The sequence below is a fragment of the Electrophorus electricus genome, chromosome 7 (genome assembly GCF_041902795.1).
Source record: "Electrophorus electricus isolate QZ-2024a chromosome 7, ASM4190279v1, whole genome shotgun sequence".
NCBI lineage: Eukaryota > Metazoa > Chordata > Actinopteri > Gymnotiformes > Gymnotidae > Electrophorus > Electrophorus electricus.
The window spans coordinates 29,306,575-29,320,160 of NC_137503.1; the positions used below are offsets into that span (position 1 = coordinate 29,306,575).

Sequence of the window (13,586 nt, forward strand, 5' to 3'; positions counted from 1 at the left end):
ATGACCTTTTTTCTATGCGCATGACTCATTAGGATTCGGTGGACAAACGTGGCCTGGTGTCCGCGCTAAAAGCAGCCCTCCATAAACTGAAACAGACTGCCAACACTTACACCAGCAAGGCAGCATTGGGTGAGAGATTCCCTTACAACAACTCTAGTGTTTCTTCTCCGTAAAACCTGTTTAATGTCATCGTGATGCTCCCCTTCCCATGACAGGGGAGGACGCCACGGCGGTGAGCAAGCAGGTGAAAGAGGCAGAGGGCCAGGTGGCCGTGAGCGCAGAGGCGACCGCCGCCACGCGGGACAGAATGGACCGTGTGCTGGCCGCCTGGGAGTCCTACAGGAAGTACTCTTCCTCACTGCGGCTCGTCCTGGACCATGAGGCCCAGTCAGCAGGGGAAGAGGTAACTTATGCCTGCAGTTGTAGTGGCAGTTAACGTGACTGTTATGAGCCCTAGAGTCTGTATGTACTGAAAAACAAATCATGGCTATAATAATAATAATAATAAGAAGAAGAAATTATAATAGGAAAATTATAAATTATAATAGCAATTATAATAGGGATCCAAGCACTATGTGCTTGAACCCTAAAAATTTGTGGAAAATAGTTTGTAAGCAGAGAATTCCTTGCTGATATTGAATTATTTTTTTACTTTATTTTGCACTTTTTTGCTGTAAATCTTTCTCAGAATTATTAGATATTTGCTGTATGTATCTACTCATCTGCAAGTGCAAGGTCAAAGATAAGAGTATGATTTGTCTTTGGAATAGTTCATGCTGGTATTCGACCTCTGAACTCTTTTGTCCTGTCTGTGTGTCACACAGCAGGCCTCCTACATTACGGCTGAGTGGAGCGCCTGCCACACCCAGCTGAACGAAGCAGGAAGCTTCCTGACTGAGATGACTGACAGCTCCACCAGCCACTCCCTGGCAAGCGAGCTCAGTAAACTCAACGCGAAGTGGGCTGAGTTTGTCAAGAGGACCACGTGTGTGAGTGTGCGAGGGAGACAGTGATAAAACTGTGAAAAAGGACATTTCTGTACTGCATAAAATGGCGTTTCATGCACCCTTATGCTCATTACTCAGAAATCACCAGCAAACAATCATACATCCGTTAGACTGGTCTCATCTCCAGCATGACTTCTGGTATCTCTATCGGTAGTGTCCTAGTCTTCTGGTGTCTCTGTCAGTGTGTCCTAACTTTCTGGTATCTCTGTCGGTAGTGTCCTAATGTTCTGGTGTCTCTGTCCTTAGCTTCCAGCTGTTTCCGGGACCTTTACGGCCCTCTCTCTACAGCCCGTCACGAGGGCCCCCCAGGCTCATGTCATCCATAGCCTCCTGCAGGAGGCAGGCTGGGTCCTCAGGGAAACTGTGGATGTATCCTCCGCAGCTCTGCGCTCGTACCGGGCGAGACTGCAGGTACGCCGCACCCAGACTTCAGCACACAGCACACACTCCAGTTCCCTTCTCTCTACTTATGAGACAAAATGCTTTTTAATGGTTTTTTTGTTTTTTTTTCTCCATGGTCACTGTTTATTTTTTTCCCTCTCCTCCGGCCCTTTGTTCAGGTCATGGAGCAAAAGATGTCGGAGTTGGATTTGGAAAGTTTGTCTTCATCACCGGGGTTCAGTGAGGAGGCTGTGCAGAATCTCAAACGCAGGCTTCCAGAGGTGACAACAGCTGTACATCTCTTCATCTTCAGAGACACGTGTTTACATGATGATGGTAGGTGTGTTGTAAGTGAGAGGTTTCTGTCTTGTTTGTGTGTGTGTGTGTGTGTGTGTGTGTGTGTGTGTGTGTGTGTGTGTGAGCAGACGAGGCAGGCTCTGTGCACAGCAGAGCGGCTGTGCGAGGGGCCCCAGAAGGCCGCGTCCCAGCTGGAGGGCAGGCTTGCTGAGCTGAGCCACTGGAGCACCGGAGCCCTGGAAGTCTGCAAGCACACGGGCCATCCGGGGACCCACCCCAGAGTGAAAGTGAGTCTAACATTCTAGCCCATTTCACAGAACCCATTCCTGCTGACATGGTGCCATATTTCATGATTAATTGCTCTCCAGATGCTCATCTCCAGAGGGCTGCAGCTGGAGGGACAAGTTTTGGCGGAGAAACGAGATCTACAAGCTCTGCTGGCAGACGTGCAGGAGGGCTCCGCCCTGCCCTGCCTCACTTTCTCTGCCTTACAGGACAGAGTTCAGGACACCATCCTGCACTCTCAGGTAACTACGGAGCACAGCTGGACCTGTCACGCGTCTTTATTCTCATATTATGCGTGTTATATTTTCAGTGTTCATAACCATAATCTACCATAATAACTTTTCATGCTTCAGTATTCCAAAAGCACATTATTTTTCACAACTCTATTCACCCTCTGTGTGTAACGCTCTGTTAGAGCCCATGCATGTCAGGAGGGGTCCTGATTCCACCCCTCCATGTTGCTACCCTGTCTTGCAGTCTGTGCACAGACCCTTCTCTTCTGAGAAATGTGTTTTAAATCTTAGAAGTCGTTAGTGTCTGGTGGTTTTTGAGATGTTTGCGCTCCCACAAATGGACATGCAGTTTACTGCAGATGACCATTATGCATTTGTAAAAATATTGTGTGCATTAGAAACTTAGATAGCTAGTTAGAAGAAGGCAGTGGGTTGTGACTATAACATTACAGCCTGTAATCATAAATCCATCTCTTCATTTGAATGCTGAAAAACCATCACCATATTTCCACATCATTTTAGGTAAAATTGGACCTGCAGCTGATTAGCAAAACCATTATAACACAATAAGAGTAGTTGGCAGCTTCAGCTGAGCACTGTGTCTGCGGCTTAACTACAGACACCTTCACACTTGAACAGCCATAGTAGCTACCTTGTTTGTTTTGAACATCACAAATCCACAGACACACAGTTATGAACCGAAGTCTTCCATTGGGTCACAAATTGGAACTGTCACGTCCTTCCGGAGTAAGAAATTCGAAAATCCAGCATTGAATCCTTGCACGGTTCAGAAGTTCTGCGCATACAGTTAAATAATTGGTGCAGCAGAGGGAACGGTGGTAAAAATGAATTTCAGCAACTGACTTCTTTGTGGTTATAACTTGTGGTTATAACTTGTGGTTATAACTGGTGGAGCATACAAAGGGGATTTCCCCATACAATGCAGAATATGCCATCTTTTTGTCATGGCTCCCGAACTGAACAACAAACTGGAAGATGGTTACCTGCTCTGGCATGTGCTTTTGGCTTAGTTACTTTGCACAAAAAGTTCACTAGACACTAAAAGAAAGGGAAACCAGAAAAGGATAATAGGTCTCCTTTGACTCTTGGAAGCTGTTTGCACCGTTTTTCAGTGTTAACGAGATTCATTTTCTCCTTTGTCTGTTAGGAGATAACAGGGATGCTTAGCTGTGTGGAGGTAAAGTGTGAGGGAGAAGCTGAAGGTGTTCAGCCCCATCCAAAGGTCATTGTTCGTGCATACACCACTCCACAGCCCCAAGCCATCCAACCTCATCCACAGGATGGGGCCAGTGTTGGGCCGAGTGCAAAGGTCCCTCCAAAGGTCATTGTTCGTGCATACACCACTCCAGAGCCTCAAGTAGGAACTTTCCAGAAATATGAGGTCCAGGTCTTCTCCAGAGTTGAGAAGCCGTCACAGGAGGGTCTAACACAGAGTCAGAGCCTCCAAACTCATGGATATTCTCCATTACAAAGACAAATGAAAGCCAAACCTGATCTCCAACCCCAAGTGCCATCTGTGGGTGATCCCCAGGAGCTACAGTTGCAACAGACCCCAGCTCTACTCTCATGTACCCCTGGAACAGAGGCCCCGAAGGAAGCTCAAGCTGTGGATCAGGTAGACCTGAGTCGGAGAGAGGCCTGTCCTCTGCCAGAAGCCACCCATGCTCCGGTGGAGAAACCTCAGCAGCCTCCGGCCTCACCGGCCTCCAGCAACATCTCTGACTCGGGGACCTCCCACCAGCAATGCCCTGACACTCTGTCCAGATCCAAACCTCAGACCACAGAGCCTAGCCCACACCAGCACCACAAGTACGTAGCCAAAGCTCACAGTCTTCCCCTGTCCCACGAGTCCTCTCCTACATTTGCCAAGCCTGCGGTGCAGGCCCCAGCCAAGGCGCAGGAAACCCAGATCCGGCCAAAGGCTCTCGGCCCAGGCACGCCCCACAGGCAGCGGGGAATGGGCCAGACTCCCAGCACGCCCCACAGCCCCGGGCAGACCGAGCTGTATTCCAGAGCACAGGCCATGGCTAAGAGCAGGATGGACAAGGCTCAACGGCGTCTGCTGGAGCATGTAGATGAGGTGATTACAGCCCTCAGCAGCACGGGCATATCAGAAGAACAGAAGCAGGTGAATCTGCATGTATTATGGTTCTTTTTGCTCTAGACCTTCTTGTATTTCTTAGACACATCCTCAGACCCAGTATGAACGATTGTTTCCTTTAATGCTTATATCTGTAATTAGATTTTTTTTGTGTTAAATGAAATGGTTTTGCCTTAAGAGTGACTGACCTGAAAATCTGCCAATTTGTCGTTCACGTTCCTTGTCTGTAGGGGGCACTGCAGAACCTTAAGCCAGCAATGCTAGAGGAGTTCCTGGGAGCTGTGGAGGGAGCAGGGGCCTTCTGTTCTCAGGCCCAGTGGACAGACACGGAGGGTCTCTCTCTATCTGTTAGGGCCCAGTGGGAGGTAGGGGGTAAAACAAAGCCTGCCTCAGTTATCCACGTGTTGCACTTCACATTATTTCTAACCTGTCAGTACAGTGGGTTCACATGCTAAGGTCCTTGAACTAATTAGATTCAGAAAGATCGTTTTAGGATTGTTTTAGAGTAATTTTTTTTTTTAGCAGTTGGCTGTTATTATTCTGACCTGGCTACTGTTGTGTGTATAATTCAGAAAATCTAAAAGAGCACAGTTACATGCCTGCCTGTTCCACATAACCAACGGAACCATGGCCCACAATGAATGTCCCCCACTGAGAACGGGACATACCTACAGAACTCCCTATTAGCCCAAGGTTGCCATCACCATCATTTAACCCCCCTGAGCTGGACGCTGAGATGACTCTAAATACTACCAATACATGCGATACCATGTAGGCGGTGCATTCAGCAGCCGAGCGCTTTCTGGGGGTTGACCAAAATGAGTCCCAACAGTGTGAGGTGTGAAATAGGGACTAACACAGAGCAGGCACATCGGGGACAGTTACCGTGACGCCGCACCTCCTTGCCAGCCTCTGCACGAGCACTCTGCCCCCGAGACGTAGCCCAACACCTCTCCTTCCGCTCACTCCTTATCACACTAGTTTCTCAGGATCGTTGAGTGCAGCCAAGCTAAAACTGCATTTAACTTTATTCCTCTTACATGCTAATATATTATGCACAAAAGGAATTATGCAAAAAAAGGTTTGTAAGGGATACGTGTCTAAAATGTATCATAAATTCTATAGTTTTAAAAGATTTAATCATCAGAAAGTAATATCTTGGGGGGGAAAAAAAACTGCTTTGAGGTAGTTCTGGGACATCACCCATTTCTTAACCACTGATTTGGAAGGCTGCCCAGAGATTCCTACTGTGTTGAATCAGGAAGTCTTTGGGAGGTAGATTAACGCCGTTATCGGACTTGTTTGGGCAGGCTGGGAGGCGTGAAAACCTCTCTGCATTAGTAAGCACTAATGGCATGAGCTTTGCTGTCTAATCGTTTGCAGTTGAATGGTAGCAAGCCTCATTATGCCTAACGAGATTTTCACCTCCTTTTTAACGATAGCCACTGAACAGGACTGTTTTGCACATGGTCCTCTACTGATAGCTTTTAACACTTTAGCGTTAAACTACATGTTACTACAGTGCTATATTTCCGCTCTCATAATATGATTCGCTGTGCCTTTTGGAACTGTCGGACGAGTTAAACATACCTTGATTTCCAATCCGCACCGAACATGATTCTGCACTGATTTTAAATGTGACTGCACTTGATTTCTATTTAATGTGGGACTTAATTGCGGGTGTTCAAAACCGGCCCGCGGCGTCGCCGGCGCGCGGGCATAGCTGCATCTTTGACGCCCACCGCGCTGTCCTCTGTCCTTTAGGCAAGCTCCTCGGCTGTGCAGCCCGAGGAGTGTCTGCAGGCCCTACGGGGGCTCAGCGAGATGCTGCAGCCCCTGCGTGGCTCCCATCCTGCCAGTAGCCCCCCGAAGCAGTTCCAGGTGGACCCGGGAGTTCCACGGCCGCAGCGGTAAGGCAGGGTTTCACCAGCAGACTGCTCAGCAGAGGGATTGGTGTTGTGTAGCAGATGGTGACGAGAGTGTGTTTCCAGTTGCCAGTGTTCCTGTGCATTACTGCCTCCGTTGATGTGCTACCATATGCTCTGTGTTATGACCTGGGTGAACCCGCCCCTTGATGTTTACATACACGTGTGTGTTCTTTGCAGCGGGGAGCAAACACAAGTCAGCACCCTGCTCAGAGAGCCGGGACTACCTGCAGAGCAGTCGCTCAGTCAGGTAGACATCCAGGTACATGTGCACGGACGTGTGTGTGTGTGTGTGTGTGTGTGTGTGTGTGTGTGTGTGTGTGTGTGTGTGTGTGTGCATACATGAGTGTGTGTGCATATATATGCATCTCTCTGTGTTCTACAGCGTAGGACGATATTAATCGCTCTAACGTATGTTCAGTGTGTAGGAGCCTGTGCTCAGTGTTTGTACACTGTGGCTAAGTAAGTCTCCCTGGATTTATGCGTGCCAAAGCACTCCAATGCAGATTTTTCAGACTCCCTGATTGGGTGAGAGTGACCCTTCTTTAGCTCAACAGTAGCTTGGGAAAGTTAATCCACTGTAATACTGCAGCCAACTCCAGCACGCAGCTTCTCAGTGACCTCGTAAGGCAGCTTCCTTCCTCATTCCTGCAGGACATCATACAGGTTAGCAGCCTGGGGAGCAGACGCAGCCCCGAGAGGGCTGTCGTTCCCACCGCCCATGCACAGGAAGAGGAGACCTCCCGACAGGAAGCCCACAGCAGGTAATTCACTCTTGAATCACTCATGAAACTAAGCTCCAATTCGCTGTGATGATACGGTGGAAGCGAGTGCTTAGATCCTTAGGCAAAAAGCCACAGTAAAGGTCTACCGTCTGCGCGTTGGCGAGCAGGATCCCTGAGCATCCGTCTGTGTGTCTGTTCACCTCGCAGCTACGGGGACGCCCGCTTAGCTTTCCAGCAGCAGCTGCGGGTGAATGGCGAGCGGCTGCGTGCCGAGCATCCCCCCGGCCCCTCGCCACACACCCTGAAAGCCCACCTGCATGAGCTCCAGGTTGGTCTCGATCACCCGCTGCCTGTCACAATCAAGCATGGTTCTCCATTCATGACAATACACACAGTCACAGTGCATTCCAAAATCATTACAACTGTCACTTTTAACCGTTTAGTCAAGTCCAGTTTATTTGTCATCTGCATAAACTTACAGGACATTCGTGCACTGAAATGTTTGTGGTGAGGGGAATTACAGCAGCGCTTGCACTGATGCACATAACTAATGATGAGATATACATATACACAAAATATACAGAACGTACAACAGCAGGTAGACAACATAAACAATGTGACTTCAGGAGGATCCTAAGGAAGATCTTCCTGCTATTGGAATATATTAGTTGATAATTATATATATGATATTATATTATGTTTTTTTACTGTTTTATTTTATCTGGTAACTTTTAAGTGGAATGTAGAAGCAATGTAGTGTTTAAGGCTGGCACTTGAACTACAATAGACAAAACATTTTAGAATAAATGCATTTTTAAAAAGAATTTTAAAGAGACAGTTATGCCTTATGCAGGCCCTGAGGCAGCAGACAGAGGCTCTCTGGTTTGAATTTGAGCTTCAGAGCTCTCGACACATGGAAGAGGGCTGCAGTGTTGTGCCAGACAGAGCCCAGCTCCTTCAGCAGTGGAGAAGACAGCGAATCTGCCTTCAGACCAGGTAAAACACACACACACACATCTGTGCGTCCTAAGGGCAGATTACTCTCAGTAAAGCGTCACGGTCACATTTGTTCTTTATGTATGAAGGATGAAGTCACTGGAGAGCGCATTGGAGTTGTTAGAACCAATTGATAGAAATATCGACCTGATCTCTGATCAGCTAGACCAGATTGTTAAAAAACCCATCGTCATCAGTGGCTATGCCCTCGCTGACCCCAGAGCGCTACATGAAGGCATAAAGGTACAGCATCTTTTAAATTTTATTATATACACACCATTTATTGACAGTTTCTTCAAGATCTCTTTTCCCTTTAAATCTTATAGCACCTTCTCACTGGCAGTCTGAAGCCTTATATTCTCATAACTCCCATCCTGATATACAGACACCCTTCTGATCTTCCTGACTTCTTCTCTCCAGCATCTAGATGAGAGCATTCAGAGAGAACTGCAGCTCCTGTCGGAATCTGAGAGGAAAGTGTCTGGCTGCGGCGGCGTGTCAGAGACTGATGTCCAGACGCCACCGCCTCCGCAAGCCGTCCAGAGCTGCGTGCCGCGCCTGGTCCAGCTGAGCCTCCGGCTCGGGAGGGCGCGCTCGGCCCTGGAGGCCCTGGAGCAGCACCTGGCCAGCCTGCAGCAGCTGGACAGGGAGCTCTCCTCGGCCACCGCCGCACCTCCGGCAGGAGCGGCGGGACCAGGCCGCGGAGTCTCCACGCGGCAGAGGCTGGAGCGGGCGGCGGAGGAGGCCGCGCGGCTGGACGGGCTGCTCGCAGACGCAGCGATGACCGTCGGCTCCGGGCCCCGCGGCTGCCGCGACCTGGTGTCGGCACTGAGTGAGCGCGTGGCAGGGGGGGAGCCCCCAGGGCGGAGAGCAGCACAGGGGGGAGAAGGGCAGAAGGAACGGATGCTGAAGGGGAGGAGCAGAGCCCTTAAGGCCACGCTGAGGGAAGTACAGGTGGAGCTGGAGAGGCAGGGCCTGAAGGAGGCCACTCTACCCGCCCTGCAGCACAGGTGAGACATGATGACAGGTGACCTGGCCAGGTTTGCTTTACGCCAGATTAAAGCCGGTCGATAACTCTCTGGCTTTTTTCATCCATCTCGTTCTGTTGCCTTTGGGTTCTGCGTCCTTCTCTGACTCCTTCGCGCTCTCTCTCTCTCTCTCTCTCCCTTTCTCTCCTAGATTGCGCTGTTTGGCGGACGCGCAGAGTAAGCTGACCGCTCTGCGCTCGGACATCCAGAGCCTGCGTGACGCCTCCGGCCGGGCCCGCGCGACGGAAGCCGGGGAGCTGGAGGCGCAGTGGGAGGAGGCGCACCGAGCGGCCGCTGAAAGGTGAGCGACCGTCCGGCGTGGAGGGAGCGCGGCGGGACGCAGTGGGGTGTTCTGGGACGCGGTGAACGCCTGCTCCGTTGTGTTTCTGCAGCCGCGAGGAGTGCCGTGCCCTGGTTGAGCTGCTGAGGAGGTTCCAGAGCTGCCGCCGCCTGCTGGGCACCACCCTGCAGCGGGCCGAGCAGACCGTCGGAGAGCGCGCCTCCTACATGGGCAAGGACAACCTTCAGTCCCTCTGCACCAGGGTAGGGCATGGTCCACATGTGCTGTAAACCTAGCTCACGTCCAGCAGGGGGCAGCATTAGCCTGTTATCTCACAAACAGGCTTTACGTTCCGATTAATTCATGCAGGTCATTCCAAAGGACACAACTTGTTAGATATTTAGTTGAATCACTGTTTACACTTTGTTTTCTTCCTTCCTTCCTAAATTTCTCCCATTTAGCAATTTACCAACTCTTTTTGCACCTACCACCAACTATGTATATAGTCATAACCAAGTTGTCCATTGACGTCACTGAAGACTATTCATTCAAGTTAATCTTATGTTAATCTAATGTTAACTTTGGCAACATTACTTACGGATTATTAACCATAAAAGTAAGGGAAATTGAATTCCAAGAATCACAGATTGTGTGTGTGTCTGTGTGTGTGTGTCTGTGTGTGTGTGTCTGTCCTCGTGTGCAGGTGAGTGGTATCAAGTCAGAGCTGACGTCTCTTGGGGATGCAGTGGAGGAGTTCCGGACTGTGTGCAGACAGCTGCAGACTCAGCTCAGGAAGCTCCCCAACTTTCCCGACACGCCGTTTGAGAACGAGGCTGATGACTTCATGGACCGCTGGCTGGATGTACGTGCTGCACTCTCTCATGTCCCGGTTGATAGCGTTAGCCCTAGCATTTGGAATGAACCCCGTGTCTCTCCCGCCACCCACGTTACACGGCGCCGTACGGCATGCATACAGACATTCTCCTCTTCCACCTCCACCTCAGGTGAGCGAGAAGACCGACTGCTGTCTGGACAACCTGCAGGCTGGGCTGTCCTTGTGGGATCAGCTCCTCTCCCTGGCCGGGGAGGTGGATATGTGGAGCTCTCGCAAGTTGAAGGCATTTGACCAGTCATGCCCCTTTCAGAAAGAGCAGGATGTCACCGCTATGGAGGTACGTCTGAGGTGCTTCCCTGCCCTCACAGATACATGGGCAGGACGTTTACGTCCGTATGTTGTCATTTATAGGCTCCGGTAATGACACTTATTAAAGGAGGATAAACTTGATTGGAGGGGGCGGGGGGAGGGGGGGGGGTTTGGAAGTTTGACTACGCAAATTTTACTGCGGCGATGGCTGGTCAGCTGCCTGGAATACAGTACTAGGGCGTCGAGGGTCAGATGCTGAATCTGATAATTACACGGTATTCCTAATTCCTAATGCCTGTAGGAAGAGCTGAGGAGCCAGGAGGAGAATGTGGAGCGCTTTCATTCAAGGTCTGCTGAGATCCAGCGGCTGCTGCAGGGCACGGAGCACCCTCTGGAGCTGCAGGTAGGCCTTCCAGAGCTGGGGTGCGGGGTGCCGGGTCTGTCGGGGGCGGGGGCGGGGGCCCCTGGCCTGCTTGGCAAGTGTGGGGAAGACGCTTACAATTGACACAGCAGCAAGGGTGTGCGGGCGTTTTCCAGGTGATCGAGTCCCAGCTGAGGAAGAGGATTGGAGAGGTGAAGGAGCTCCTCTCGGAAGCGAGTGACGTCTTCAGGGAGCTGATGGCTGCCAAGGCCCAGGTGGCAGCCAGGATGGCGGAATGCCTGTCCTCCATACAGACAATAACAGATGCCCTGACTACACCGACTGCCCCTGAGGGCCCACAGCACATGCAGCACATTCAGGTGAATAGACAACCAATAATAAACCAATAATAAATCAATAAATACAATGCCCCATTGTTGCTTAACTTACCTAATATCGTGTCATGCAATGGCTAGGGGTTATAGTTAATGCTCTTGCAGTACACTCTCGGTTACTCTTGGGGACTCTCTGGGTGTTTTCCTTCTTCAGAGCTTATCCGAGCAGCTGCAGGCAGAGAGCGCACAGGTGGACGCTGTGCTGCAGCAAGTGGCCCTGCTAGCCAGCCTGGCCAGCCCAGAGATCATGCTCGCCCTGACCGAGGAAGGGGCCCGGCTCCAGGACAGCGTGTCCGCTGCCGAGGAGATGATCGTGCTGAGAAGGAATCAGGCAGACGGCCTCGGTAAGCCACACCAGGCCAAAGGTGATCACGTCCCAGAGGGTCCCCTTCACGGGACACCCCAACCCGGGAGGAGGGAACTCTCCTTTCCCCCTGGAGCAGAGCCGCCACACCGGGACCCCCCGGACGGCGGTGACCTGTCGGAGGAGCTGCGGACCTTTAGCGGCCAGGCCCGAGGCGCTAGGGCTTGGGTCGGCGAGCTGCAGCAGCAGGTCGACAGTCTGGGCCCCAGCGCTCTGAAAAGCCTGGAAATCACCACGGAGAGACGAAAAGGACTACAGGTGAGAGACAGAACTGAGCTATATCTCAAATATCCAGCGTTTATGGTGCCCATCAAAACTGATCTAGGAACAAAAAAAAATTGAAAAGGTAAAAGAGAAGTTTTGAACTGCTGAAAATAACTGCAAGACATATTGGATTTTTTTTTTTTTACCTGAGGAATAGGATAAAATGGCCAATTTAACAAAAAGATGAAATTGGACTGTACAGGTTGACCATGCGCTAAGCTTGGGATGAGTCCCTAAATGGCATCTTAGCCTTTGTACATTTAGCTTTCTGTGTGCATTACTTCTCTGTCTGATTAGGAATTTATCAACCAGTAGATCTGCAGCTACCTGCAACTGTTTCACTTTATTGTGCTGACAGTTCTCACCGCTATCACCAGCACAGTGGAGTCCAAATTGAGTTTTAAGATTGTTTCAGTATTGTCCCAGCACTTACATTCTCTGGTTCAGTCAACTAAATTTGGAACCATGCGAAAAAAAAGATGTTGTGTTACGTGGTCAGGTGGTGTTGAACCCGGAGGCTGAGGGGGACAGCAGGTTGGAGGAACTCAAGGTCGAAACTCAGGAACTGAGAGACAGAAGGGACATCCTTCACGCTCTTAATAAAGCAGAGACCCGGTGGGGATCTGTGTTGCAGTCAGCACACGAACAGCACAGGTATAGTTATACAGAATGTGTGCATAAGCACAGGTCTAACACGACCTATGTCACACAGCGTCTGGGCCCAGTTCAGAAAAAAGCACCTTACAAAATTATTGAACCCCCACAAAAGTCATCAGATTCATCTGGATTACAAATGACACTTAAACAGACTGTTCCAGCCAATATTTATACTGTTAACCGATATGCTCATAAGGTAAAATCTCAGTAGGGGGTGCTTGCTGGCACCCTCTGTTGTTGGTAGTTGTCATGGCAATGAAGAGCTAGCTAACTGTCTGGGACTTGAGGGAAGTTGGAGGAAAAACGATTTAAAAAAAGAATCGTCACCCCATCAGCCCAGAACTTGATAGTGCAGCCTTTTGCTGCAGAACCGAGTAGCATGGGTGGTAGGATTCATTTATAGCCTTTTCATCTTGTCTTTAATTTCATTAGGATGCTCTTTGATCTTCATTTTCATATCTTTTCTTCAAACGCACAGTGACCAGTGGTATTTGAATTTTACCCAGAAAAGTCCGTGAATGATTCATAGGTAGTAGTAAGGCCAGCCGTAAGCCAACTGTATCCTTGTGAGGGCGGTATCTTTCATCTGCACACACTGGGGCCGAATATGTACCGTAGACAAAATATTAAAGGGTCATTTGTAATTCGCATGAATGTGAAAAGAGAATTTTAAGGGGCTGAATACTCGTTCAAGGCATTTATTACGTTATCCGGTGCGTCTTATTTAAAATCTGATCAAAAGTCACAATTCTTGTCGTGGTCATCCCCACATGTCATGGGCAGTCGTCCCTCCTGTCTCAGCCAGAGGCAGCAGGTTGAGGACAGGCTGCAGCAGCTGCAGGAGCAGACAGCATGCCTGCCCGGGCTGCCCGAGAGGCAGACGGCTCTGGAGCAGGCCCGGGCCCTCCTGGAGACAGCCAGAGCCGTGGACAGTGAGGTCGCAGCCCTGGTAGTCCACGACCCAAGCTGCACTGGAGTGTCCTGGGTCAGCCTGGAGGACAGACGCGCCAGCCTGCTCAAACAACTCACCGTGAGCACTTTTGGACGGACATCACCGCCATTGCATAACCGTTTTATTGTCTTCCCTCTGTTGTATAAATAGAGTTAAGCAGTGGATCATGA

At 50.2% G+C, this 13,586-nt stretch overlaps 1 protein-coding gene across 1 annotated transcript in view; it reads left to right on the top strand.

The window, feature by feature from the left end:
• LOC113569314 (uncharacterized) overlaps positions 1–13,586 on the top strand; it is a 64,427-nt gene that overhangs the window by 10,095 nt on the left and 40,746 nt on the right. The window contains exons 16-40 of the mRNA XM_081717329.1: positions 33–129; positions 216–403; positions 825–989; positions 1,254–1,418; positions 1,568–1,669; positions 1,814–1,972; positions 2,054–2,212; positions 3,372–4,352; positions 4,556–4,690; positions 6,090–6,235; positions 6,431–6,512; positions 6,905–7,014; positions 7,183–7,303; positions 7,829–7,971; positions 8,061–8,214; positions 8,392–8,981; positions 9,151–9,300; positions 9,392–9,542; positions 9,983–10,141; positions 10,284–10,451; positions 10,725–10,826; positions 10,961–11,164; positions 11,334–11,801; positions 12,307–12,461; positions 13,248–13,494. Of these exons, the coding sequence (XP_081573455.1) occupies positions 33–129; positions 216–403; positions 825–989; positions 1,254–1,418; positions 1,568–1,669; positions 1,814–1,972; positions 2,054–2,212; positions 3,372–4,352; positions 4,556–4,690; positions 6,090–6,235; positions 6,431–6,512; positions 6,905–7,014; positions 7,183–7,303; positions 7,829–7,971; positions 8,061–8,214; positions 8,392–8,981; positions 9,151–9,300; positions 9,392–9,542; positions 9,983–10,141; positions 10,284–10,451; positions 10,725–10,826; positions 10,961–11,164; positions 11,334–11,801; positions 12,307–12,461; positions 13,248–13,494 (5,301 nt within the window). The remainder of the gene's footprint in view (positions 1–32; positions 130–215; positions 404–824; positions 990–1,253; positions 1,419–1,567; positions 1,670–1,813; positions 1,973–2,053; positions 2,213–3,371; positions 4,353–4,555; positions 4,691–6,089; positions 6,236–6,430; positions 6,513–6,904; positions 7,015–7,182; positions 7,304–7,828; positions 7,972–8,060; positions 8,215–8,391; positions 8,982–9,150; positions 9,301–9,391; positions 9,543–9,982; positions 10,142–10,283; positions 10,452–10,724; positions 10,827–10,960; positions 11,165–11,333; positions 11,802–12,306; positions 12,462–13,247; positions 13,495–13,586) is intronic.